Here is a 24,093-nt window from a genome sequence, read left to right as displayed (position 1 = left end):
GACCTAAATGTTCACTTAACAAACAAAAAATTAGGAGAATGTATACTTTTTTGTTTTGTTTTGTTTTGTTTTAATTTTTTTTTCAACGTTTTTTATTTATTTTTGGGACAGAGAGAGACAGAGCATGAACGGGGGAGGGGCAGAGAGAGAGGGAGACACAGAATCAGAAACAGGCTCCAGGCTCCGAGCCATCAGCCCAGAGCCTGACGCGGGGCTCGAACTCACGGACCGCGAGATCGTGACCTGGCTGAAGTCGGACGCTTAACCGACTGCGCCACCCAGGCGCCCCTATACTTTTTTGTTTTATGGTACGCAACAGATCTAACAACTTGAAGAAAAAGGATCAGAGAGCAGTTAATTTCGTACCGCCTTCCTGGACTCTCTGGCCATCTTGAACAGGGCTTGAATGCTCAGGTACAAGGGGTGTTCTTGTTTCAACAGGAGCAAGAGGAGCCAGCTCTTCACTTTGGCTTTGGTTCATCAACTGCCTCTGGTGAAACCTGAAAATCAATAACATCTGATGTGATTTAATACTAACCACAAAAACAAAGCTTTTTTGCTTCTTACATAATACTGTCAAAAACGTAGAAATGTACAAGTTTTTGAAGTAGATATCTTTAATTACTACCAAATCAAAAAGTCTCATTTGAGGGGTGCCTGGGTGGCTCAGGCAGTTAAGTGTCTGACTTCGGCTCAGGTCATGAACTTGCAGTTTATGGGTTTGAGACCCACGTTGGGCTGTGCTGACAGCTCAGAGCCTGGAGCCTGCTTTGGATTCTGTGTCTCCCTCTCTCTTTGTTCCTCACCTGTTCACACTGTGTGTCTTTCTCTCTCTCTCTCACTCTCTCAAAAATAAAGATTTAAATAATTTTTTTAAAAAGTCTCATTTGAAATCACTGGATAGAAAAGGTTAAGAAACTTATTTTTAATTTTTTTTTAACGTTTATTCATTTTGAGAGACAGAGAGAGACAGAGCATGAGCAGGGAAGGAGCAGACAGAGAGGAAGACACAAAATCCGAAGCAGGCTCCAGGCCTGGGGCAGGGCTCGAACTCACGGACCAGACCTCGAGATCATGATCTTAGCCAAAATTGGACGTTTAGCCAACTGAGCCACCCAGGTGCCCCAAGAAACTTATTTTTAACTCACAATCATATAGACACTCTCATAGGAACAAACATGCACAAACACGTGAGGGCAGGACTGTGATTAAAAAAAATAATAACTTTGGTTCTAGCTTCACTTTTTTTTTAACATTTATTTTTGAGAGAGCAGGGGAGGGGCAGAAAGAGAGAGACACAGAGGAGCTGAAGAGGGCTCTGCATTGACAACAGAGCCCGATGCGGGGCTCGAAGTCAAAAACCGTCAGATCATGACCTGAGCCCAAGTGGGACTCTTAGCCAACTGAGCCACCCAGGTGCCCCTTGGCTTCACGTCTTAATATTAGTATTTAAACACCCAGATGAGGGGAACCTGGGTGGCTCAATCCATTAAGCGTTAGACTCTTGGTTTTAGCTCAGGTCATGATCTCACAGTTCACAAGATCGAGCCCCACCTTGGGCTCCATGCTGACAACAGAGCTGGCTTGGGATCCTCTCCCTCTCTCTCTCTGCCCTGCACCTATTCACATGCACTCTCTCTCCCTCTCTCTCTCTCAAAATAAGTAAACTTTAAAAATAACAAAAACCCATATGAAACACCTGCACTAAAAGAATAAATATGTATTTTTTAAAAATCCCCTTCTCCCAGGGTGCCTGGGTGGCTCAGTCAGTTGGGCATCCGACCTTCAGCTCAGGTCACAATCTCACTGCTCATGAGTTGGATCGCTGCATGGGGCCCTGTGCTGACAGCTCAGAGCCTGGAGCCTGTTTCAGAGTCTGTCTCCATCTCTCTGCCCCCTTCCCTGCTCATGCTCGCTCTCTCTCTCTCTCTCTCTCTCTCAAATATAAAAAATAAAACATAAAAAAAAAAAAAATTTTAAGTCCCCTTCTTCCATAGTGCTTGGCTCTCCCCACTCAGGAAATGACTAACAATGCAAGCTGGACTGCACCACATGGTTTAGTTCCCCAGCAGGACTGCTGCAGTGACAAGCGGCCCAACTACCCAGAAATGTGGGTCACAGTACTTGCCTCTGTCCTACTAACCATGCAGGAAGACTCAGAGGTATTTTCACTTGTGAATTCACCAGCTGCTACAAATAAAGGGGCTTACCTCTGTTTGCTCAGAATCTTCTCTAGTTTGGCATCCTCGGCAGTTTGAAGACCCAGCGTAGAAGTGAGAGGACAGACTGTAGCCAGATACTGGACAAGCTGGATGTGCTGGCCTGGCCGATAGGCTCTCCCCTTGCCTTGACTATAGAGCCATTCAGCTTTCAAACTGGAATCAGGGGATATACAAAAGAGGAGAGGACACCAGAGTAGACAAGATACATTTTGAAGCAACAATCATCTTCCTTCTTAATTTATAGCATCATTGGATGGTTTTCATAAATAAAATCCACATAAGTTCTTTTAAAAAATCTTTCCTTCTGATTCACTCCCTTTACTGTCACAATGTTTTAAACCTTTTTACTTGCTTAGGGGCACTTCCACAAAGTTGTACTTATGGTTCCAAAAATCTTTAAGTTATTTTCAAAGAAGCAATGAGTATTTCCTCTATTTGCTGTCAAACTAAAGTACCTAAATATATCAATTACATTTAAATCCATTAGTTCATACTGATAGCTAAAAAAAAAAAAAAAAAAAAAGCTAATGGGGGTGGAGGTGGGGCCTGGGTGGCTCAGTCATTTGAGCATCCAACTCTTGATTTCCACTCAGCTCATGACCCCAGAGTTGTGAGATTGAGCCCTTTGTCCAGCTCCATGCTGTGCCAGGCCTGTTTAGAATTCTCTTTCTCTCTCTCTCTCTCTCTCCTCCTTGGCCCCTCTCCCCAACTCATGTGCTTGCTCTCTCTCTAAAATAAAAAAATTTTAAAAAGGGGTGCCTGGGTAGCTCAGTGCGATTCTGGATTTTGGCTCAGGTCATGATCTCACAGTGAGATCAAGCCCCACATGGGACTGTCTGCTGTCCGTGCAGACTTCAGATCCTACTTCAGATCCTCTGTCCCCCTCTCTCTCTTTCTCAAAATAAATAAATAAGCTTTTTTAAAAAGTCATTTATACAAACAAAAAATTTCTTTAAAGCTGATTGGTCACAGCTGGAAGATGCTAGTGCCCCACCAACTCATTATTTTTAACAATTGGTAAGTAAAGGATAAGAATTAAATATTATTAATTCTATCTTTCCTATACAAGCTACACCATGAGTGACCAAATAGTTACTTTATAGAAGTATTCCAGCTAATAAAATGAATGGATTAAAACCTCACCATTTTGAAGCTCTCAGTGAATGAATTAAGGGTTTAGGCATTAATAGCTAGCTACTAATAACAATAACATGAAGGGCAACCAAACACTGTGTCTGTGTGTGTGTGTGTGTGTGTGTGTGTGTGTGTGTGTCCCTTGCTAGAACCCAAAAAGTAGTCTTCCCACAAAAAAGCCTGAATCTAGGGGCGCCTGGGTGGCGCAGTCGGTTAAGCGTCCGACTTCAGCCAGGTCACGATCTCGCGGTCCATGAGTTCGAGCCCCGCGTCAGGCTCTGGGCTGATGGCTCGGAGCCTGGAGCCTGTTTCCGATTCTGTGTCTCCCTCTCTCTCTGCCCCTCCCCCGTTCATGCTCTGTCTCTCTCTGTCCCAAAAATAAATAAAAAACGTTGAAAAAAAAATTTTTAAAAAAAATTAAAAAAAAAAAAAAAAAAAAAAAAAAAGCCTGAATCTAATGAAACCTATGCATGTTCCTACCAAGTTACAGGAAACACAGGAGAAAGGAGCACATCAAAGGACAAAGGGATATAACCAGCGAAATAAGCACAGTGGGAAACTCCACAGGACACATCATCTGGTTTTATCAACAACAACGAAAAAAAGGACAAAAGAAAGCAAAAATAAATAAATAAATAAAAGAATAGAAACCTATAGTTAAAAGAGATTTAAAAGCATCATCTTGAAGGGTGCCTGGGTGGCTCAGTCAGTTGAGCAACTGACTTCGGCTCAGGTCATGATCTCACGGCTTGTGAGTTCGAGCCCTGCATAGGGCTCTGTGCTGACAGCTCAGAGCCTGGAGCCTGCTTCGGATTCTGTGTCTCCCTCCCTCTCTCTGCCCCTCCCCCACTCATGCTGTGTCTCTGTCTCAGAAATAAATAAATACTAAAATAAATTTTAAAATAAATAAATAAATAAATAAATAAATAAATAATAAAAGCATCATCTTGAGCATCTGGCAAGTTGAGCCCTCAGGTGACTCCAGCCTCATGTGTGATTTCACAATTGCGTGAGAACCACCCAATCAGCATGGACAGCCCATGGAGCACGCAACAATAATAAATTCATGTTTTAAGTCACTAAAAAAGCAAGAAGGAAATTTAAAAGCTATAGAGACAAATCACAATGTAGGGCCTTATTTGGATCCTGTTTCCAAAAAAAAAAAAACCAAAAATTTAAAAACTGCCTTTATGAGGACTATTAGAAATGTAAGCACTGAACTAATATCTGATGTTATTAAGGAATTATTACATTTTTTGAGATGATAGTAGTATTATAGTTATTTCATTAAGAGCCCTATCTTTTAGAGATATATACTGAAATAGTCACAGATGAAATTATATGTACTTTGAGATATGCTTGCAAATAAGAGGAGAACAGGGAGTAGGTGAAGGTACAGATGACAAGGTTGGCCACGAGTTGTAAACTGTTGAAGTTGGATGATGAATTCATGGGAGGTCATTATACTACTCTTTACTTTTGCATATACGTTTTGATGGGTTTTTTCATTAACATGCCATTGCCTCAATTTTACCATTCTTTTTTTTTTTTTTCCCTAAGTTTGTTTATTTGAGATAGACAGAGACAGTGCAAGTGGGGGGAGCAGAGAAGAGAGAGGGAGAGAGAATCCCAAACAGGCTCCATGCTGCCAGCACACAGCCCGATGTGGGGTTCGAACTCATAAACCATTAGATCATGACCTGAGCCGAAACCAAGAGTCTGACACTTAACCTACTGAGCCACCCAGGCAACCCTCAATTTTACTATTCTTAAATCTACCCCTCAACTTGAAGTTGAGGCTGGATCATTTTAGTATACTTTCTCTATTTTTATAGCATTAACTTAGCATTACAAAGAGTTTGAAAATCACTTTCAATCCACAACCATTTATTTGGACCTTGATATTAAGGTATCCACATCATACAAACTGTACAGTCCAAAACTGTCGAGACACCCACATTCTACTATAGACAGAAAAGAAACTGGTTCTTTGATAACTGGTTAAATCATGCAAGAGAGTCATGGTGCAAATAAAACAACATTAGTTTCCTGTGATTTGCCAGTTTCATAAGAAAAGAAAAACTGTTTTCGAACAATGAGATATGAGGTATGGCAAGCTGATGAACTGAAGTTATGAAATCCCAACCTTAGTCTAAAGATAAAAATTTTATTTTACCTAATAAAAATAATTCAAAGTATTTCTTCCATGGATTCATTCCTGTGCACTAAATACTGATCATTCAAAATGTTCTTGAAATCTGCTCTAAATTTCCCTAAGTTCTCCTGGCAAGCAGGAGAGAAGCTGGAAAGCTGTCCCCAAAAAAGATCCATAGTAGAAAACAATCACCAACTTTAATGTTAGCCAGCAAGCAACAGGTCTAAGTCATAGATGTTTTGTAGCTGGGAAAGAGAGAAGTGAAAGTAAGAGGAGAGAGAAGGCTTCAGTGTGAATATTCCAGTTTTAAGTGTGTGAGAAAACCCACAAACTGTGGAACATCAACTACTGTAACATCTGTTTCTCTGCCTTTGCTTCACATTCATCAGTATCATTACACAAGTTTATTAATCCATACAACATTCTCCTAGGTAAAATAATCTCCTTGCCAATTAAAACAGCATTGCCAATTCAAAGAAAAACAAAATTAAAAATCATTCAGCTTAACCTATTAATTTCAAATCATTGCAGTATGATTCTTCTCTTGAAACTGAAGGAATAATTTACATAATAGGAGTAACAACTATTAAGAGAGAGAACTTAAAACAATCTGCTGTTTCTCATTAAAGAAAAAAAGGAGTATTAGATGAAATGATATTTAATATTTGCTTTTAAAATATTCTACAAGGGGGGGGCGCCTGGGTGGCTCAGTCAGTTAAGCGTCCAACTTCAGCTCAGGTCATGATCTCACGGTCCATGAGTTCGAGCCCCGTGTCGGGCTCTGTGCTGACAGCTCAGAGCCTGGAGCCTTTTTCAGATTCTGTGTCTCCCTCTCTCTCTGCCCCTCCCCTGCTCATGCTCTGTCTCTCTCTGTCTCAAAAAAACATTAAAATATTCCACAAGGGGTGGAGGGGTGCCTGGGTGGCTTAGTTGGTTAAGTATCCAACTTTAGCCCAGGTCATGATCTTGCAGTTGTGAGTTTGAGCCCTGCATCGGGCTCTGTGCTGACAGCTCAGAGCCTAGAGCCTGCTTTAGACTCTGTGTCTCCATCTCTCTCTGCCCCTCCCCCACTCATGCTCTGTCTCTCTCTCTCTCTCTCTCTCTCTAAAATAAAGATCAAAAAAAAATTTTTTTTAATATTCCAACAAGGGGCACCTGGGTGGCTCAGTCAGATAAGTGTCCGACTCTTGATTTCAGCTCAGGTCATGATCTCACAGTTGGCGGGATCGATTCCCATGTTGGGCTCTGCACTGACACTGTGGAACCTGCTTGGGATGCTCTCTCTCCCTCTCCCTCTGCTCCTCCCCTGCCCCTCCCCTGCTTGCTCACTCTGCCAAAATAAATAAATAAACATTTTTAAAAAATAATAAAATAGTCCAACAAAAAAAGTGGGCAATACATGAAACAAGATAGGCAAAGTTGGTAATTGCTGAAGGAGTATGGTGCGTATTTAGGTGTTCACTATGGTACTCTCTCTACTCCAAAATTCTGCTCTGTAAGTTCTGATCTCCAACTAAACAACAGAGGTGTAGCTTGGGACTAGGACGCATAAATAATAAAACAAATGGAAACAAATTCCAAAAGGACTCCAAATACTGAGTTCCTACACAAAGGTGCTGGTCTTTGCACAGGTGTGCCTCTCTCTGAGAAAGCACTCAGTCACAGCACCACAGGAGTGGCTGACTGCTCAACTTACTCTTTCCAGTTACACACACATTCAACATGTGGCTACCTGAAGTCATCCAAGAACCTGGGATACTTTTCATAATGAAGAAAATTTTTAATCTGGATGTTCCTTGCAAACAACAGGCTGGGTAGATATAAAAACTGGAAATTCCTTCCTGTCCTTCAGGGCAATCCCCAAGGTTGACCAGGAAAATGTGTTGAATGCTGCTCAGGCTACTCATATGACAGCTCTCCCTTATAATAATTCTGCCCTCCTAAACAAAACTTCCAGAGTTGTTGGTTGTTTTTTTTTTTTTAAGTTTATTTATTTATTTTGAGAGAGACAGAAGACAGTGTGAGTGGGGGAGGGGCAGAGAGAGAGGAGGAACGAGAGAATCCCAAGCAAGCTCTGCACTGTCAGCGCAGAGCCCAACATGGGGCTCGAGCTTATGAACCTCGAGACCATGACCTGAGCCTAAATCAAGAGTCAGATGCTTAACCAACTGAGCCACCCAGGCACCTCACTATGTTCTATTCTTACTCTCAGTGGTGACTATGTAGGTATTTTTAAATATTATTTTTTAACTATATCTGAATTATGTGATACCTTGCAGTTTTTTTAAATGTTGGGGCAGGAGGGTGGGGAGAATCCGTTGCTATTGTGCTATCCTCCCAACTCTTCCTTCATTCCATACTTATTTAGTGTAGGATGACCCCATGGAAAGACCACCCCAGTGAAAGCCTACTTCTTCTCTACTTCCTGAAATCTCTGAAATCACAGAAAGTTAAAAAAAAAAAAATGCAAATTCATCTTAAAGTCACTTGTATTAAAACTATTTCCACAGTGTACAAACATAGCCTTTGCATTATTATTCATCTATTCAACAATTCATCTTCTCATCTTTTTTTTTTTTAAGTTAGCTTTATGTCCAATGTGGGTCTTGAACTCATTACTCTGAGATCAAGAGTCACATGTTCTAGACACCTGGGTGGCTCAGCTGGTTAAACGTCTGACTTCAGCTCAGGTCATGATCTCACAGTTTGTGAGTTCAAGCCCCACACTGGGCTCACTGCTGTCACTGCAGAGCCTGCTTCAGATCCTCTGTCCCCCTCTCTGTCCCTCCTTGCTCACGTTCTCTCTCTCTCTCTCTCTCCCCCTCTCAAAAATAAAAATATAAACAAACAAACAAATAAGTCACATGCTCTACCAACTGAGTCAGCCAGGCACCCCAAATATCTTCTGCTTTTTAGCATTTGCTTTAGTTTCTATGAAACACCTCAATTTTCAGTCTCTATCTTTAAGTAATACTGACAATTATCCTTTATTAAGCACCTATTATATGATCAGTATTATGCTATATGCATTATCCTGATCCTCATTCTTGAAAGCTATTATCCACATTTTACAGATGAGAAAACAAAGGCTCACAGAAACTAAGGAACTTGTCCAGGCCACATAGCTAATAGGTGGGAGGGAAAGATGCGAAGCCTTCTCTTGTCCCTTTTCCCAGGTCTCTTTTTACACCAAAGTCTTATCTCTGCCCATCTCACCTCCTGCCTCCTACATGAAAATGTTGCCAGTCATACTTGCATAGAAAAATCTGACAAGTATTTTTTCTGTTAAAGGAAGAGCCAGAGAAGATAATCAGAGTAAACCCATATTCAAGCTTTAGAACTACCCATAGTTGAAAACAAAATAAGGTTTCTGAGTACACAGCAACACAATGCAAAAGACAAGCCACACTATTTTGTAGGCAAACTAGACCCTACACATGTCCCTCCCCTACACTATGTAGGTCCTGACTGCCATTCCTCACTGCCTCATGCCTTATTCAGCAACTAGATGAAGCAGCAGGAATAAGGAAAAGGAAAGCCCTGTCAGTAATCTACCACTCATCCTCCCACGGGCATACCCCTCAAGCAGCTACTATCAGTCTCTAGTACAGATGGAGAGAAATGGTAAGAAATAACATACATGTTGAGTCCATGGTGCATGTAGGTATGCAGTGAGAGGCAGAGATGAAATGAGGCACAGTGAAGAGAATACACTCATCTCAATTCTCATGCCCTTTAACTCTGCTCTCCCACTCTTGTCCACATCCTAGTTTCTTATCTCCCCTAAAGCTCTGATTCCACTGACCACGTGTCAGCGTCCAGAATACCCCATCATGCAGAGGTACCAGCTCCAAGTGTAGAAACCATCCATGATTACAGAGATAGGGGAGTTCCACTTCTGCTGCTTCACAGGGAGGAGTAGGGGAGGACCAATCAGCATGCCTACTACCAGTTCCAAATGGGAACTTGGCAGGAATTTTCCCAAGGAATCACTGTTATAAATGGTAGTTGGGTCCTATTATTAATACTGCCCTTACATATAGGATGGATTAGGAGCTTTTGTGGGATTGGTCTGAGACCCTATATAGCATCCAAAACATGATTTCTACAGAAAACGCACCAGGGGTGACTGGGTGGCTCAGTCGGTTGAACATCCAGCTTCAGCTCAGGTCATGATCTCGTGGTTTGTGAGTTCAGGCCCCGCATCAGGCTCTGTGCTGACAGCTCAGAGCCTGGAGCCTAATTTGGATTCTGTGTCTCCCTCTCTCTCTGCCCCTGCCCCGCTTGTGCTCTGTCTCTCTCTCTCTCTCAAAAGTAAATAAACATTAAAAAAAAAAAAAAATGCTCCAAGCTCCTGAACAACCAACAAAAGACCTTTTAGAAATCAAATTGTTGTAAGTTGGGCATTAAGTTAAACTCACTAGCCCCAGCATCTGGGGCTGATATTTATATCTTATCCCTTCTTAGGATAGAAAATCCTAAACGACCAGCATATAGTTTGCCATATGATTGCATTAATGATCTTAATTTCTAAATGCACATTTTAAGAAATATTTCGTTTATTAAACTGTAGCCAGCTAGAAATGGTCTTTACGGTAACTTCCATGATTAATGTGATATTAAAGAGGTCGTGTTTACCTTTCTTTCTGAGAAATCACATATCCATCTAGGACTCTGAGGTTTAAGCACCAGCTGACGATGTATGGCCGATAGTCAAACCCTGGAATGGACGGTGTTGCCATCACACAAGGATTGTTCATGATTGACAACTGTTCCAATTCAGTTAAGGATGCCAAAAAAGAGATCTGAAACAAAGGATATCTTTGTTGAATGAAATAGACTATTCATTATCAAGCACAGGGCTTCCATTGTTGATTACACATCTTTGGCAGTTTGAGAATGCAACAATTTCCCTCTTGTTCTGAAAAGCAACAAGTACCACTCTTATATTATCCAAAGGCTTCCAAAATTCCATCAATATGACCATCTGTCCTTGCTTCACAAAACTGCTTACAAATATCAGCAATGTTTCCTAATAGAGAAAATCCTATCTTGAAAACATAGTAGCCAGAGAAAGGTAGAGTGTCCTTTATTGACCCCTTTAATGTAGATATACATCTACCACAAATCCTTTCCAAATGGAACAAAAGTTGCAGCATTACAAATGAAATGAAGCGTTAGTGACCCACTGACATTAAAAAAAAGTAGAAAGAAAAATAACGATCATCTTGAGTCCAGTGTTTCATCTTAATGGTAGTGTCTTCCAAGATGCTCACAGTTCACAAGTGAGCTCACAACTTTATCCTGCATCTCTTCTATTCTTTGTAGCTTCCTGGATCCCACAAAATACCCTCAAATTTTACCTCATTTAGGTCGCGGATTTCATTTTCTGCCAAGGAAAGTATAGCAAGACTTCTGGGTAGATAAGCTGGTGCCATTCTAAGAGAAGTGATGATGTTTCCATGTAAAAGCAGGGTCTTGAAAGTAAAAACAGAATGAAATTACAAATGAAAAATTTGTAAAAACAGAAAGTAAAAACAGAATGAAATTACAAATGAAAAATTACAAATGTTATCTATTTTGACATAACCAAAATGGTGAGTATGAAAAATAAAGGGACCTATTTTATTATACTTTTCATCACTTACAAAGCAAAGATTAATAACACTGCAAGGGTCCTAGGTGGTCTTCTAATCCGACTTTCTCTTTTCGTGTCCACATTCCGAGCTCAAGAACGTTTAAAGATGTGTCCAAGAACACACACTTGGTATAGTAACTAGCATTTTTTGAGATTTAAGTTATTAAAACTTGAACCATTTCCAACATATTGTTCATTTCCTTTTAAAACATCAAAATAGGGGCACCTGGGTGGATCGGTCGGTAGAGCATGCAACTCTTGATCTCATGGGTTATGAGTTCAACCCCACAATGGGTAGAAAGATTACTTAAAAATAAAACCTTCAATACAAAATCAAAATAAAGAGTGAGAAAAGTGAAAGATAACATTAAAAGAAGCACATATATGGGTGCCTGGGTGGCTCAGTCAATTGAGCGTCTGACTCTTGATCTTGGCTCAGGTCATGATCTCACAGCTTGTGAGATCCAGCCCCATGTTGAGCTTTGCGCTGAGAGCTTGGGATTTGCTCTCTCCCTCTCTCTCTCTGTCCCTCCTCTGCTTGCACTCTCTCTCTCAAAATAAATAAATACACTTTAAAAAAAATCACACATAAAGCAAATTTTCCAATTTGCTTTGGTAAATTGGAGAGAGAAGTAACCCACAACCCACAATTTACAACTGTATTCTCTTGAAAGCTAAAAGCTTAAGAAAGGTAGAACATGCTATTTGCAGATAAAGCTGATTCAAATTATGTCAGCAACAATGAATAACTAAAGGCTTTGAATATCCAGGGTTCTGATAAAATAATCATTCCAGGAAAAAAAAAATCCTTAGTTCATTTGAATTCTCTTAGTATATGGACACATCAGATTGTTTACAGTAATTGCTGCTAAAAATGATTTATGCTCAAGACATGGGGAACGGTGAGTTAATAACACTGCTTCTAAGGTTTAACGAATTCACCTAAAGCTAATAATATCCACCGATGCAAAAATATGGAAAAAGCCTACATGTTTTTGAAGCTTCAGTTGCAACTTATTTGATTGCATAATTCAATCAAACTTACTTATTTGATTGCATAATTCATTCCCCTCCATAAAAAGTGCTATATATTACAAGTTTACTTTTTAAATTAAAGTGAAGTGACTTTTGATAACTTAGTGATAACTATTACTCAAAAAACAGCCATCCTGAGTGTCAAAAAACAGACTCAAGTTCAGGAATGATTACATGTCAGCCCAATATGTTACATATTACATAGCTACGCTGCTAGTGTTGGCTGATTAGACATAAAGGGGACTTCATTATGTTCAAAGGATGGCAAATAAGAATTAACCTTAACTACAATGATCAGTTTTAATTAAAATAAATCAATTACAGAAACTAACAACAGAGTATTTCATACTTCATTTCTGGTACTCTAATAGAATTTTTATCAGAAGTTACAATCTGTTCTTCATACAGAGTAGGATGATTTTAGGCCAATCAGATCACTTCCTTTTGGTATATTAGTATAAAATTTCAGAAATGACACAGCAAACAGACTTACCTTCAGTGATACCAATTTCGATAGATCACCAATCTGGGGTATGTTATTGTCTGATAAATCAAGGTGCTGTAGAGCTGTGCAGCTACTGATTTGTTCTATGGCCTGTCACAAGAAAAGCATCACACAAAATCAAAAAACGAAATTCTTCCCTAGTTCCTCGTAGCTGAGTCTCCTGCCTCCTCTGCTTCCAACTGTAAGCAGAGGAGGAGAGCTTAGCAAGAGAAAGAGGGAGCAGTAATAATAGAATTTGGTAAATTCTTATGTAACAAGCTTCCACCTTCATTATCCCTCTGAAAGTAGAACCATGTCATCCCAGATATTTATAGCTTGAAAAAACCTTAGTGATAACACATGACAGTTGGTATAGTATAGAGTTTATAAGTAAAGAGTGGAACCAAACTGGATGGATTCAAATCCTGGCTCTGTAACTTCCTGGCTATGTGACCTTAAGCAAGTTACTTTACCTCTCTGGATCTCAGTTTCTCATTTATGTAATGGACATAATGACTATACCTACTTCATAGGCTGTCATGACATTGAATGAGTTGACAGTTAAGGTGCTTAGAATAGCATCTAGCATTAATTAACTGATCAATAAGTCAGCTATTACTATCATTTAATTGAGTCCCTCATCTAACATATCAAAAAATAGGACACAGGGATTTTAACTTACCAAAATTTTAGAGCTACTAAGTGGTGAAAGCAGGACTAGAGTCCAGATCTCTTGACTTTTATTTTGCATTTATTTATTTTTAATATAATTTATTGTCAAGTTGGCTAACATACAGTGTATACAGTGTGCTCTTGGTTTTAGGGGTTGATTCTGTGACTCATCGCTTGCATACAACACCCTCTCTTTACTTTTAAAACAGTATATTCTCTACTATATTATTAAACATTTATTCAAAGCTTAATGCAGCATGATACAGTCTCCCTCCTAACATTCCATTCTACTGTTTGATCTATTCCTCTAAGTATAATATAGATTCTTTGTCCACATTTAAAACACTATGGGACTGTGTTATGTGTTTCAAAATAAATTATTTTTTCAGTTTATGTTAACTGAAATGATCCCTGGAATGTGGGAGTAGGTACTTTCACGTTTTATTCTATTTATTTCTGTATTCACTATTATAGTGAATACCTTTGTAAATTAAAAAAAGAAACAATTCAGGGCACCTGGGTAGCTTGGTCCGTTGGGTGCCTGACTTTGGCTCAGGTCATGATCTCGCAGTTCGTGGATTCAAGCCCTGTGTAGGGCTCTGTGCTGACAGCTCAGAGCCTGGAGCCTGCTTCGGAGTCTGTGTCTCCCTCTCCCTCTCAGCCCCTCCCCTGCTCATGCTCTGGCTCTCTCTCTCTCTCTCTCTCAAAAATAAATAAACATTAAAAAAATTAAAAAAAAAAAATTCACCTTAAGATTATTTCCTGCCAAATTCAGCCATTCCAAATGTACTAGATCCTTTAGCCCTTCCACATAGCCAATGCTATTATGAGGCAAATTTAACACCCTGAGTTGGGTCAGTTTGGCCACACCCATCATTCGCACCAGCCGATTATTAGCCACTGACAACTGTGGAAAGGAAAAGATATCATTTTTCTTAGTAAAACATGCATATTATTTTCACATGACAATGGTTAAAAAGATTTGTTTACATGGCTAAATATTCCCAAATATACAAACCCAGTTTGAACTTTTCACATATTTTGTCTAAATACTCTACAGTGCTTGTTGTTGTAAGTTGTTCCTAGGCAATAGAGAATATACATAAAACTGAGCCATTAGAACCTCTCCAACTATTCAAAAGAAAACACTTTTAACAGAGCAATTACTTGAGAATATAAGCTCCACAAGAATGAGATCCTTATAATGTCTGGCAAAATCTAGAGCAGTACCAGATATATAAGGGAGACCAATAAACATTAATTGAAAGAATGAACGAATGAACTCTTTACCTCCGTCATAACATAAAAAGTTATCTTAGCAACACAATGCTTTGCCAACATAAAATATTTCCTTTTTTAACAAATGCTTCTTTTTCTAGTCTATTTTAAATGCAGCACATAAATAAATGTTCATCTTCAAGGAAAACTGTCATGTAAAAATTTAAGGTAACATTTACTGCTTTCCAGGCCTGTATAGTTACTTTTTGTTAGGTTATTTTATTGTTTTGTATAATAATAAACTGGTTGTATATAACTATTTCCCCAGATAGCAATACTTACCTGTATTAATCGTCTACATTTCTCAAGATTTTCCAATTTAATAATTTGATTTTTATCCAGAATCAAAGTATGAATATCAGCTTCACAGGGTAAGTTTGGACTTAATTTCTGTAGTCCCTGTCCTGACCAGTTGACCACTGATCCTTGAAAATAGAAGAGAAATTGTTAGAAAACACAAATACAATGGTTGAGCATAGGGATGGAATTATATTCATAAAATCTCTATATTTAAGGTTAAAAAACACCAGGGCATAATAAATATCAAGATTTAAAAACTAAAGCAATCGAGTTCTAAAAGACCACAGATTGAAATTATTCACTTTCTCTCAGAAATATCAAAAATTACACCTAAAAATCTGTGATATTCTACTCAAGTTTCTATGATGTAATGCTTTGGAATGCTTCACATTTAAATATGAACTATTCCATATTTTGTGGCTAAGTAATGATTGTATTTTTTTTAATGGAACTAATCTTTTGATAGAGATCAACCTGCTTGCAATCTAATTACCAGTATATCCTAAAGTCCCCGATTATTTTAAAAATCATAGTTCAGTTAATTTATCTATGAATTGAGAACAATACACTTGATTGAGGTGGGGATTAAAAAAAGAAATGATATAAACAAAACTTAGCCCCATTCCTGGCACACAGAAGCCAATAAAGTAATTTAGTTTCACAGACGTTTCAAATCCTATTTCCCCGGGTTAACCATTGTGCTATCTTGGGCAGGTCATTGATCTCTTTGGGGCTCACTTTTCCACTCTATAACATGGGAATGATAATAATATTTGCCTTACAATGTTGTTCTACAGAGAAAATGAGATATTAAAAAAAAAAGCCTCAGAACATCATCTGGCTCACATAAAAAGTACTCCTTAACTGTTTACTGCTATCACTGTAGTTCCCGTGGTGGGCTGGGGGGGGGTGCAGTTTAAGAGAAGCAGATATCAAAAAGGGGTGGGGCCACAGAAACTGCCAATTTCAAATTTATACCCAGATTAAGATTACTGTGGGAAATAATTATGCGAGATTGCTCTCCTGAAAGGTTTCAACGTTTTTTCATTGTCTAATGGATTCTAGCATTGGCGGGGGGGAGGGGGGGGCGGGGAGGGGTTGTCACGGGATTCTCTGAGAATTTGGGGAAAGCTGTGTGCTGTGCAATGAAAATGTAGTCTTTGCACGGGGTCGACAGACCCCTTGGAACTATCGACTTCCCCCCCCCCACACACATACTCCGAGAAGTTACGGCCCTCAGATAATGACCCCCAGATCCAAGCTTTGGAGAGAGGACTCGACCAGCCCCCGACCCAGTAGGCTGCAGCGGAGCCTCGGAGCCGTAACCAAAACAAAGGAGCTCGGCTCATGCCCGGCGACTCCCAGTCACAGAAGCATCCACACCCTGCGCTCCGCTGGGTGGCCACCAAGCCCGATCCCAGAACCTGGTCTGCAGAACAAGGGGTGTAGAACTGTGGCCTCTAGGTCCCCCTAGATTTTATCACAGCCATCGGACACTTCCAAAAAAGGGTTTAACGTCGGTCAGGGAGCTGTGGTTGAAAGACGGTTTCTTAAACGTGATAGGAAGCAAGGGGAAAAGGAGACAGGCAAAGCTAAAGAGGGAGATCCGGCAGTTTTCACTTGGGCATCCAAAATTCGAAGTAAACATCCAAGAAAGGTCACCGCAGCCCGAAATCTACCACCCAAGCAGCTTCAGAAGCGCGGGAGCCAGGGAGCCCGGCCACGCGAAGGACCCTGGGGATGTAGTCCCCAGGTCGACCCTTTCCGCAAATCCGCAGAACTAGGCAACACTCGGGAACTACAACTCCCAGAAGGGAGCGCGGCTCCGCGACGCCCACAGTCCCGCATCGAAAGAACTGGTACAGAACTGCACACCTAAACCCAGGCTTCTTCTCTCCACCAGGTAACTATTTAACTTAGTTCCGTGGAGTAAACCTTAGGTCTCAAGGGTGAGGATCGCCTTACCATCTCCAGGAGGCAAAGCCGCGTCGACGCGCGCCACCGCCATACTTCCCGCTTGCTAAAAATACCAAGCAACCGTCCTCCAGCTGCTTGGTGGAGCCGGTAGTCAGGAGGCAGCAGCCGGAAACTACAGCTCCCAGGATGCACGGCAACCAGACGGCCCAATTGGCTGGTCTGCACCTAATGGTGTAAAACCCGGGTTGGAGTCTGAGCCGCAGTGTGTTCAGGAACTCGGGTCAGCTCCCTTTTCTGACAAATAAGCAACTGTATTGTTAGATGATCGTTTCACTCCCTTTTCTAGGTGTCTCCGAAATTTGACACTTTTCCCATTGAGATAATTATAAGGTCGCTATTTAATGCAGACTGAATTTGAGCGCTCAGTGTTAGAAGTCCTCTCACTGCAGAGGTGGCTGCCCCTTTTGACAATTCTGAATAAGTTGAAAGTTTTCAACTCTGCTATAAGAATGACTTGGGAGATCTTGTTGAGATAGTCAAAATGGATACATTTCATATGAAAATTTAAAGCATTCTGGGATAGAAAGTTCTATAAAGTATTTTTAAGTGGTTCTTGAATATTTAACAGAAATTTAGACCTGGGTGTATATTTAATAAGTATGAACCTAGGATTTTTCCAAGGAGTATACAAGAGAAGTTTACAATATAGTCTCCAAATTCAAGACTTACACTTCCCAACGCTACGGGAGGCTTACACCTTTGATATAACTATTTCCTGATAACTAGCATGATTGCAACTATAAACACAGATCTCAGCAAATGGAGAAAGACAGAAACAACAATCTTCAAAGAAGACTTGAAGGAGGAAGTGAAACGGAGCTAGGGCTTAAAAGATGTGTAGACTCTAAAACGATTCAGAAGTACATGAAAGACATTAGCACAGGCTGCAGGTGAGGGTAGGTGGTAATGAGGTTATTCTCAAAAGAAGTGAAAAACTAACCTAATAGCAGTACAGAAGGTACAAAGGGAACTTCAATTTCTAGTACACATGCCTCCATTCCCCTTGCAACCTTTATTATGAACTCCCCTCTTGCTGGAACAGCATTGTAGAAAATCTCTGATCATTTGTGTTTGGGGAAATCTGGTAACTCACACTTTTAGATTTCCAGGCCCTTGATCCTGTGAGCATTCCCTCCTTCCTGGGTTCTCCTATCTCTGTGACTACACCTGCCTTAACTCCTTTTTTCACTCAATTTCCCACTGATTTAGTCTGAAGACAAATTTCCTAGTTCTGAAGAGGTAATTAAGACTAGGAATCTTTCTCTTCTAACCAAGAGACGCCTTACCTAGAAAGTGCAATTTTACTATATAGGTGTAAGAACAAAGTGAGTCTGAATACTGTCTCCTACTTTTGTTCCCGGAATATCTCGTGAGAATTGAGGGGAGTCTCCGGCGCAGAGAGAGAGAAAGTGTTTACAGTTCTAATTTAGCAGGGTAATGACTTGGGAGGGGGATCCTGGTAGCCCAGAGGATACCTGAGGAGTAAAGTTCCCTCTTGCAAGTTTTTTTGGTTTTGGTTGTTTTTTGTTTTGTTTTGTTGTTATTGTTTTGTTTTGTTTTGTTTTGTTTTGTTGAGCAAGAGGGAGAGAGAATGAATCCCAAGCAGTCTCCTCACTGACAGTGCAGAGCTGCCCTCGGGGCTCAAACTCGTGAACAGTGATATCAATATCAAGATTCAGGCACTTAACAGACTGAGGCAACCAGGAGCCCCTATTGAAGAATTTTCTTATTGAAATTCTTTAACTTTGGTTCTAACCTTCTTTTTGATTTACAAACCACTTCAATAATCTGAAAGGGTTGCAGCCTTTCTTCCAGACAAGTGGACAGACAAAATACATGAACCTATCAGTGTATAACTTTTTGCACTCTTTGGGTTTTGTTATTGTGTGTAACACTTATTAAATAATAACAAATAATAATAAGGAATGTTAATATTCATTCAGGATTTCTAGATTTTCCATGAATAGATATATCATAGTGACAGTTCCTCTTTCCATGTCATAAGTCACAGATAAGGGAGCAGGACCATAAGAGTCTGCCAATGACTACTAACCAAAGAAGAAAATGTTTACTTGTATGCACCTAAACCTTCACATAAAGATTTTTTTAATAAAAAAAATTAGCAAATTTTCAAAATCTTTACAGTGTTAAAATTCTTGTAATGATATGGGAACTAAAGGAACCCCATGAAAAAAAACCTGCATTTTTTTCTCCTTTTCCTTCTTATATTCTTGCTAGGACCTACATGGCTCCCCTATACGTGGCTTATAGTACCAGTAATGTATGTCCTTGTACATGTCAAGGAGTTAGTGATTTCTTTGGAATCTTCCAGCACAAAAGTAACATCTAAGGAGCGAGGTCATCATGAACATTTTCTAAGACCACTGACTCCAGACACCTTGACACCAGGACCACTGGCTCCAAGGCATAAACGACTCATGAAGGACACCTGAGCACTTGCCCTTGTTTTGACCAGTTCCTGGATGCCTGACAGAACACGTACACCAGACCAACATCCTCAGTAAAAACTCCAGACCCCAAGCAAAGATGAGACTCATTCCCCTTTTCCTTTCTGAGTCTCCTAGATGCTCGGTCTGTATCTGCCCTCTCTAGATCTTCAATAAATGCTACTTTCACTTCCTCCCAGCTGCTGTTTGATTTCCGCCTTGTACAAAGCCAAGGATCGCATTGGCTGGTCCTACGGGACCCCCTCTGGGTCCTCAAACCCAGCCAGCCTAAATTATTGAGAAGAGTTTGTAGTTTTAAAGCTTTAAATCTTCAAAGTTATTATACTTACTTTTTTTTCAAATATAAGTTCTCATCCTAATGAGAAAGCCTCCTTTATTTTGTGAAGATATATTGCACTACCCACAAGTGTTGTTCCAGTTTCTTCTCTATTTGTGTTATCTAAACTTGTATATAATGCTCTCCTGAAACTGCTCTGTTAAAGGTTACCATTCACGATTACAACAGTCTCCTTCCTGCCACTATTCTAGTCTTCAGTTCATCCTTGTTACATGAGCAGTTTAACCTTCTAAAACACAAGGTTCATTTTGTCCATCCCTCACTCAAAAACGCCAAATGAAAATTAGTGGAATGAATGGTGGGAGGTATGTGAGGCCAGATTATGTTGGCTCTTGAAAGTTGAATTTCAAGAGGGAAGTGTTTGAGGAGGGGATTAACACGCTAATAGGGGTTTTACTTAGATAATGCCAGTAGCACTGGGCAGCTGCATTACAGATGCAGGGGATGACTCAGGGCTATCAGCCCTTGCAGAGATCAGGTACACTGTGCTGATACAAAGGAAAGTGTTGTGGGGCCTAGGCCTGACCCCCCCCCCCCCAAAATGCTCCTTTGTTGAAAGGTTCATAGTGTTGGTCAGCAGAATCCTCCTACTTGATTTGAGCTTGCAAGGTTTAACATATATATAAGATGAGGCAATTTAGTTAAATAAATTAGATGTACAAGCTGTATCTGAAGCACAAAAGAGTTACTGTGGTGTGATTTTAAAGGGTTGCTGGTTCACTTAGGATGTGGAACTGTGCCCAGGAACATCTAGCCAGTCTTTTAAAAATCCATGACTATACTTAGTTGACTCTATAATAGGAATACTTTCATCCAGATTCTGGGTCAGATAAACCAGACAAAACTCTGGTTCTGCTATTGCTATAAACTTTCAGGAGTGGGGGCTCCTGGACGGCTCAGTCAGTTAAGTAACCCACTCTTGGTTTCGGCTCAGGTCATGATCTCATGGTTTATGAGTTTGAGCCCCGTGTTAGGCTCTGTGCTGAAAGTGCAGAGCCTGCTTGGGATTCTCTCTCTCCCTCCCTGTTCTTTCTCTCAAATAAAATAAATAAACTTTAAAAAATACTATATACTTAAAAAAAAAATAAAATGTAGGGGCACCTGGGTGGCTCAGTTGGTTAAGCATCTGCCTTTGTCTTAGGTCATGATCTCACAGTTTATGAGTTCAGGCCCCACATTGGGCTCTCTGCTGTCCACACAGAGCACGCTTCAGATCCTCTGTCCATCTCTCTCTCCCTGCCCCCCCCCCCCCCCCCCCCCCCCCCCCCCCGCTTTCGCACTCTCTTTCTCTCAAAAAAAATAAATAAATTGGGGCACCTGGGTGGCTCAGTTGGCTAAGCGTCCGACTTCAGCTCAGGTCATGATCTCATGGTTCTCGTGAGTTTGAGCCCTGCATCAGACTCTGTGCTGACAGCCTCTGGTGCCTGCTTGAGATTCTGTGTCTTCCTCTCTCTCTGCCCCTCCCCCACTCACACTCACTCGTTCTGTCTCTCTCAAAAATAAACATTTAAAAAATAAATACATTTTAAAAACTTAAAAAATATATACATAAATAAAATGTAAAAACTATGATTAGCTGTAGACTGTCCAAAAGCAGGAGGTAGGCTGGATTTGGTCCATGGGCCATAGTTTGCCAATTCCTTCTAGAGAATATCTATATAAAGTAGCCTTTTGAGTTTATAATTTCATTTGAAGGCATGAAAGGGAATTTCTGATTTTCTTCATAACATTTTCTTTACTCTAGTTTTATTTCCTCTTTTTTTAAAATTGTATTTTAAGTAGGCTCCATGCCCAACATGGGATTTGAACTCATGACCCTGAGATTAAGAGTTGCATGCTCTACTAACTGAACCAGGCAGGTGCCAGGTGGGAGTTTGTATTTTAAAGATATTATTATTATTCGTATTCTTTCTGTATTATAGATTTTGTATTATAGTTAAATTTGAAAATCTTAGTGATTTCAAAGTTTTAAAAGTATAATTTCAGAAGAAAAAAGTTAACATATTTGCATTCCTCAGCATATCAATATACTTCATTTCTACTTGATATTATTCTCTCAACTGGAAAGGAAGAAAAGCAAAAAAAAAAAAAAAGTTAAAAGGTATGAAATGACCAAAAATTTGACCACAGGGAAATTTTCAAAACCTATTTCTTGAAAACAGCAGTCCCAAATCTATGTACGGTATATACTCATTTTTGTTTTAAAAAAATATGGGAGGCAGGGGTCTAGATATATAAGAGATTGAAAAGAGGGACACCTGGGGGCTCAGTCTGTTAAGCATCTGACTCTTGATTTTGGCTCAGGTCATGATCTCACAGTTGGAGAGATTGAACCCTAAATTGGGCTCTGTGCTGACTGTGAGGGGCCTGCTTGGGATTCTCTCTCTCGCTCTTTCTCTGCCCTTCTCTATTTCTGTCTCTCAAAATAAAATAAATAAACTTTAAAAAAAGTGAGAGATTGATAAGAAACAAACCAACACGTTAACAGGGACTTCTCTGGGTAGGAAGATTACGGAGACATTACTTTTCCCTTACATGTGGGTTTTTGTTTTTGTTTTGAAAGAGAGTACCAGGTGAGGAGAGGGGCAGAGAGGCCCAGGGAGAGAGAGAATCTTAAGCAGGCTCCACACTCAGCATAGAGCCCAACACAGGACTTCATTCCATGCTCCCAGGATCATGACCTGAGCCGAAATCTAGAGTCTGACACCCAACTGATTGAGCTACCCAGGTGCCTCTAGCTTGCCTGTCACTTTCTAAAATTTTTACGATAAGTATATCTTTTATTTTTTAATGTTTTTATTAATTTACTTATTTGTAAGTAAGAGAGCAGGGCAGAGTGTAAGCAGGGGAGGGGCAGAGAGAGAGGAGACACAGAATCTGAAGCAGGGTCTAGGCTCCAAGCTGTCAGTACAGAGCCTGACAGGGGGCTGAAACTCAGGAATTGTGAGATCATAACCTGCGCCAAAGTCAGACACTTAACTGACTGAGCCGCTCTGGCGCCCCTACAGTAATATATTTTTAAAAATAAACAGATATATGCTACACTATTTTAAAATAGAAAGTAGGGACACCTGGGTGGCTCAGTCAATTCGGCGTCTGACTCCCGATATTAGCTCAGGTCATGATCTCATGTTCGTGGGATCAAGTCCTGTGTCAGGCTCTGTGCTGACAGTGCAGAGCCTGCGTGGTATTCTCTCTCTCTAAATAAACAAAGTTAAGAAAAAAATAGTTTAAAAAATGAATCAAGTTGGGGGGGGGGGGGTGGGTAAAAACTACCACTCTTATAAATGAACTTTTTGAGCTTTTAAGCAGTCTTCCAAGTACAAATGAAACTTGGAACTTTTTATTTACACATTCACTTAATTTTCAATTGGGAATATAATGAATCACTTTTATAGGTTCCACTGCCTTTTGGAAACACTTCAAAAGAGAATGAATGAAATTAAAATGTCAAGAATCCCTTTATCACTCTTTTAAACAAGAAACAACTTCTTTCCAGTTAATTAGTTAAAGGCACCTGAAAAATATCTCACAGTAGCTTTATTCTTGAAATTATTTATATTTCCACCTGTTTCTTTTCTCAGATATTAGCTGATTATTACATGTGGAAAAAATAAAAATTTTAGTATCTCATCTTGACATGGCTAACTCCTCTATATTCATTGTTTTGACCCTTCCATTTATTTAGAAGTAATTACTTTATCTGTCTATTATAATTTATAAGACTGTTTCTGTCCACCTTCCTGAAATCTTGTTGCTTTGAAGAATGGTGAGCTAACCGTTTACATACAGTGGGCATGGTGGAGACAATCATTGATTGGTTCCCCCATCTGTTTGTTTCCTCTCTTTGGAAGAACTCACTATTTGTTCAGCCCGACTCTCTGGAAAGAATTCCAACTGAGCCTTTTTGTAATAATAAGGCAGAGCAATCCGCTCCTCTGTCCAAATATTATTATAGGATTTTTTTTTCTTTTTAAGTTTATTTTGCAAGAGAGAGAGCACACTGCACACCTAGCTTTTACATTTTAAGTGACTGGAAAAAATCAAAAGAATAACATTTAATGACACCTAAAATTATATTTAATTCAAATTTCAGTGTCCATAAATAATATATTTTTGGCATAAGCCATACTTATTTACCTATTGTTAATGGCTGCATTTACCATACAATAAAGAACTCATGATTGAGACCATATGTGGCATTCTTAGCACTTCCATTACCTACTACAAATCACCACAACACATTTTTACCTGACACGATTTCAAGTGCCATGCGTTATTACCATACTGTGACAATTTATTGGTTTGTTTTCTTACCAACATATACCTATCATATTAAAAAAAAGAAAAAGAAAAATGTAGACTTAAAATATTCTGTCTTTAAGGTATGGTT

General features: G+C 39.8%; 1 protein-coding gene and 1 long non-coding RNA gene across 2 annotated transcripts in view; one reads left to right on the top strand and one right to left on the bottom strand.

Annotated features, from left to right (window-relative positions):
• Window positions 1-17,018, bottom strand: part of CEP97 (centrosomal protein 97) — a 28,758-nt gene extending 11,740 nt beyond the window's left edge. The window contains exons 1-8 of the mRNA XM_042954539.1: window positions 16,884-17,018; window positions 14,901-15,043; window positions 14,089-14,247; window positions 12,678-12,779; window positions 10,875-10,988; window positions 10,150-10,316; window positions 2,211-2,375; window positions 367-500 (exon numbers count right to left, since the gene is read on the bottom strand). Coding sequence (XP_042810473.1) covers window positions 367-500; window positions 2,211-2,375; window positions 10,150-10,316; window positions 10,875-10,988; window positions 12,678-12,779; window positions 14,089-14,247; window positions 14,901-15,043; window positions 16,884-16,926 — 1,027 coding nt within the window. The 5' untranslated portion in view covers window positions 16,927-17,018. The remainder of the gene's footprint in view (window positions 1-366; window positions 501-2,210; window positions 2,376-10,149; window positions 10,317-10,874; window positions 10,989-12,677; window positions 12,780-14,088; window positions 14,248-14,900; window positions 15,044-16,883) is intronic.
• On the top strand, window positions 16,029-19,536 carry LOC122229439. The gene is made up of 2 exons (XR_006206991.1): window positions 16,029-16,821; window positions 19,228-19,536. It is a non-coding gene; the product is annotated as an uncharacterized LOC122229439 (long non-coding RNA).
• Window positions 19,537-24,093: the final 4,557 nt, after the last annotated feature.

Source organism: Panthera leo, chromosome C2 (genome assembly GCF_018350215.1).
Source record: "Panthera leo isolate Ple1 chromosome C2, P.leo_Ple1_pat1.1, whole genome shotgun sequence".
Taxonomy (NCBI): domain Eukaryota; kingdom Metazoa; phylum Chordata; class Mammalia; order Carnivora; family Felidae; genus Panthera; species Panthera leo.
Note: the sequence above shows the minus strand (reverse complement) of the source record. Positions and strands in the feature narration are given on the sequence as shown.